The sequence below is a fragment of the Nestor notabilis genome, unplaced genomic scaffold, assembly GCF_000696875.1.
Source record: "Nestor notabilis isolate BGI_N333 unplaced genomic scaffold, ASM69687v1 scaffold27601, whole genome shotgun sequence".
Classification (NCBI taxonomy): Eukaryota; Metazoa; Chordata; class Aves; order Psittaciformes; family Psittacidae; genus Nestor; species Nestor notabilis.
Window position 1 is genome coordinate 1816 of NW_009916458.1, and position 1535 is coordinate 3350.

The window sequence follows — 1535 nt, forward strand, 5'->3', positions numbered from 1 at the left end:
GGACACGGGGATGTGCTTTGGATGTGGCTCTTTAAGGGTGCTGAGGTGGGAATGGGGCTGAGGGCACCATGTTGAGGAGGAGCAATAGTCCTCAGGGAAACCAGGGAAACCAGAGCAAGTTGGGAATGATGTTTCCCTTCCTGCCACCAACCAGACGAAGGGGAAATGCTGCTTTTCCCTTTGTCCTGGGAGTAGGATACCCAAAGTCATGGATTTCCTCCTGAATATCCTCACTACCAGCGGCTCTTCCCTTCCGCAGGCGAGGACCCGGCTGCTGCAGTGATGCTGTCGCAGCAGAGAGCAGGGGAAGGGACCAGTAAGCACCAGTCTTGTGTCAGGGACGTTGGTTTGGGGGTTGTGGTTGGGCTTAACGTGACGTGAGCAGCTCAAATGGGGTTAAAATAGCTCGGAAGGAGGGAGGGAGGAAGGTCAAAGCGTTTGCAGGGATGGAGCCCATCTGTTATGGATGGAGGGGATGGCCTGAGGTCAGGCATCTGTGGAGAGGAGGAGAGGACGAGGATGCACCCCCTGAACCGAGCCTGTGTCCCCCCCTCGTGCTTTGTGGCTGGATTTCGAGGTGTTGAGGCACCCATGGGGGGACACGAGCTGTGGGTGCCTCTTCCATGTGTTTTGTCCCCAGCTTTTAGCCTCAAGTGCATTAAGGATAAGAAGGTTCCCATTGGGGTCACCGTGGTCGTGGCCGCGCTGCTTCTGGCCATCATTGCGCTGGCGGGTGAGTGGCTGAGGGTGAGGATGGAGGTTCCATCACCACCATCTCCTCCCGCTGCCACCACTCACCAGCACGTGTTCTGCTCGTTCCCAGTGAAGAAGTTCCCCTCCTGCCCCGCCTGCCCCTCTCCCACCCATTCCAGCTGCCTGGAAAACGGGATCGGATACAAAGAGAAGTGCTTTTACTTCGTGGAGGATGAAGCAGAGTGGAACAGGAGCGAGACCTTCTGCCTGTCCCTCGGAGCCCATTTGGCCACCATCGACACATGGCAGGAGCTGGTAAATGGGGAACCCCTGTTGAACGGGAGCCGTTGGGAAGCACATTGGGGATCGCCCTGCGGGGCAGAGCCTGATGCTTGGTCTTCACCCCCTCCAGCGTTTCCTCTTGCGCTACGGGGGCTCCTTGCACTACTGGATCGGGCTCCGGAGGGAAGGATCCGCACCTTGGACCTGGTTCAATGGGTCCCTCTTCAACAACTCGTATGTTCTATCTCCTGCTGGAGACCAGAGCCAGGGGCTGGGATGGGGCAGGGCTTGAATGCAAGAACACACACACATATGTGTGTGTGTGTATGTGTATATAATATGTACATATAATATATATGTGTATTATATATAGACAATATATATACACACATATATACATGTGTATATGTACAGTACATGTAATTATACATATTTTTATATGCATCATGCGTATACATGCAAGAAGACACACATGTACAAAAAATATGTGTATATATCATATAAATACATATATACACACATATATACACATATAGATGTATATATTATATAGAAACAAT

The 1535-nt window shown here is 52.1% G+C and overlaps 1 protein-coding gene across 1 annotated transcript; it reads left to right on the plus strand.

Moving 5' to 3' along the window:
• Positions 1-259: 259 nt before the first annotated feature.
• LOC104413566 (C-type lectin domain family 2 member E-like) lies at positions 260-1209 on the plus strand (the record flags this gene model as incomplete). Its single annotated transcript, XM_010024598.1, has 4 exons — positions 260-316; positions 641-733; positions 824-1008; positions 1106-1209. Coding segments are annotated over 4 exons (439 nt in total), but the record flags the coding sequence as incomplete, so codon positions are not given.
• Positions 1210-1535: the final 326 nt, after the last annotated feature.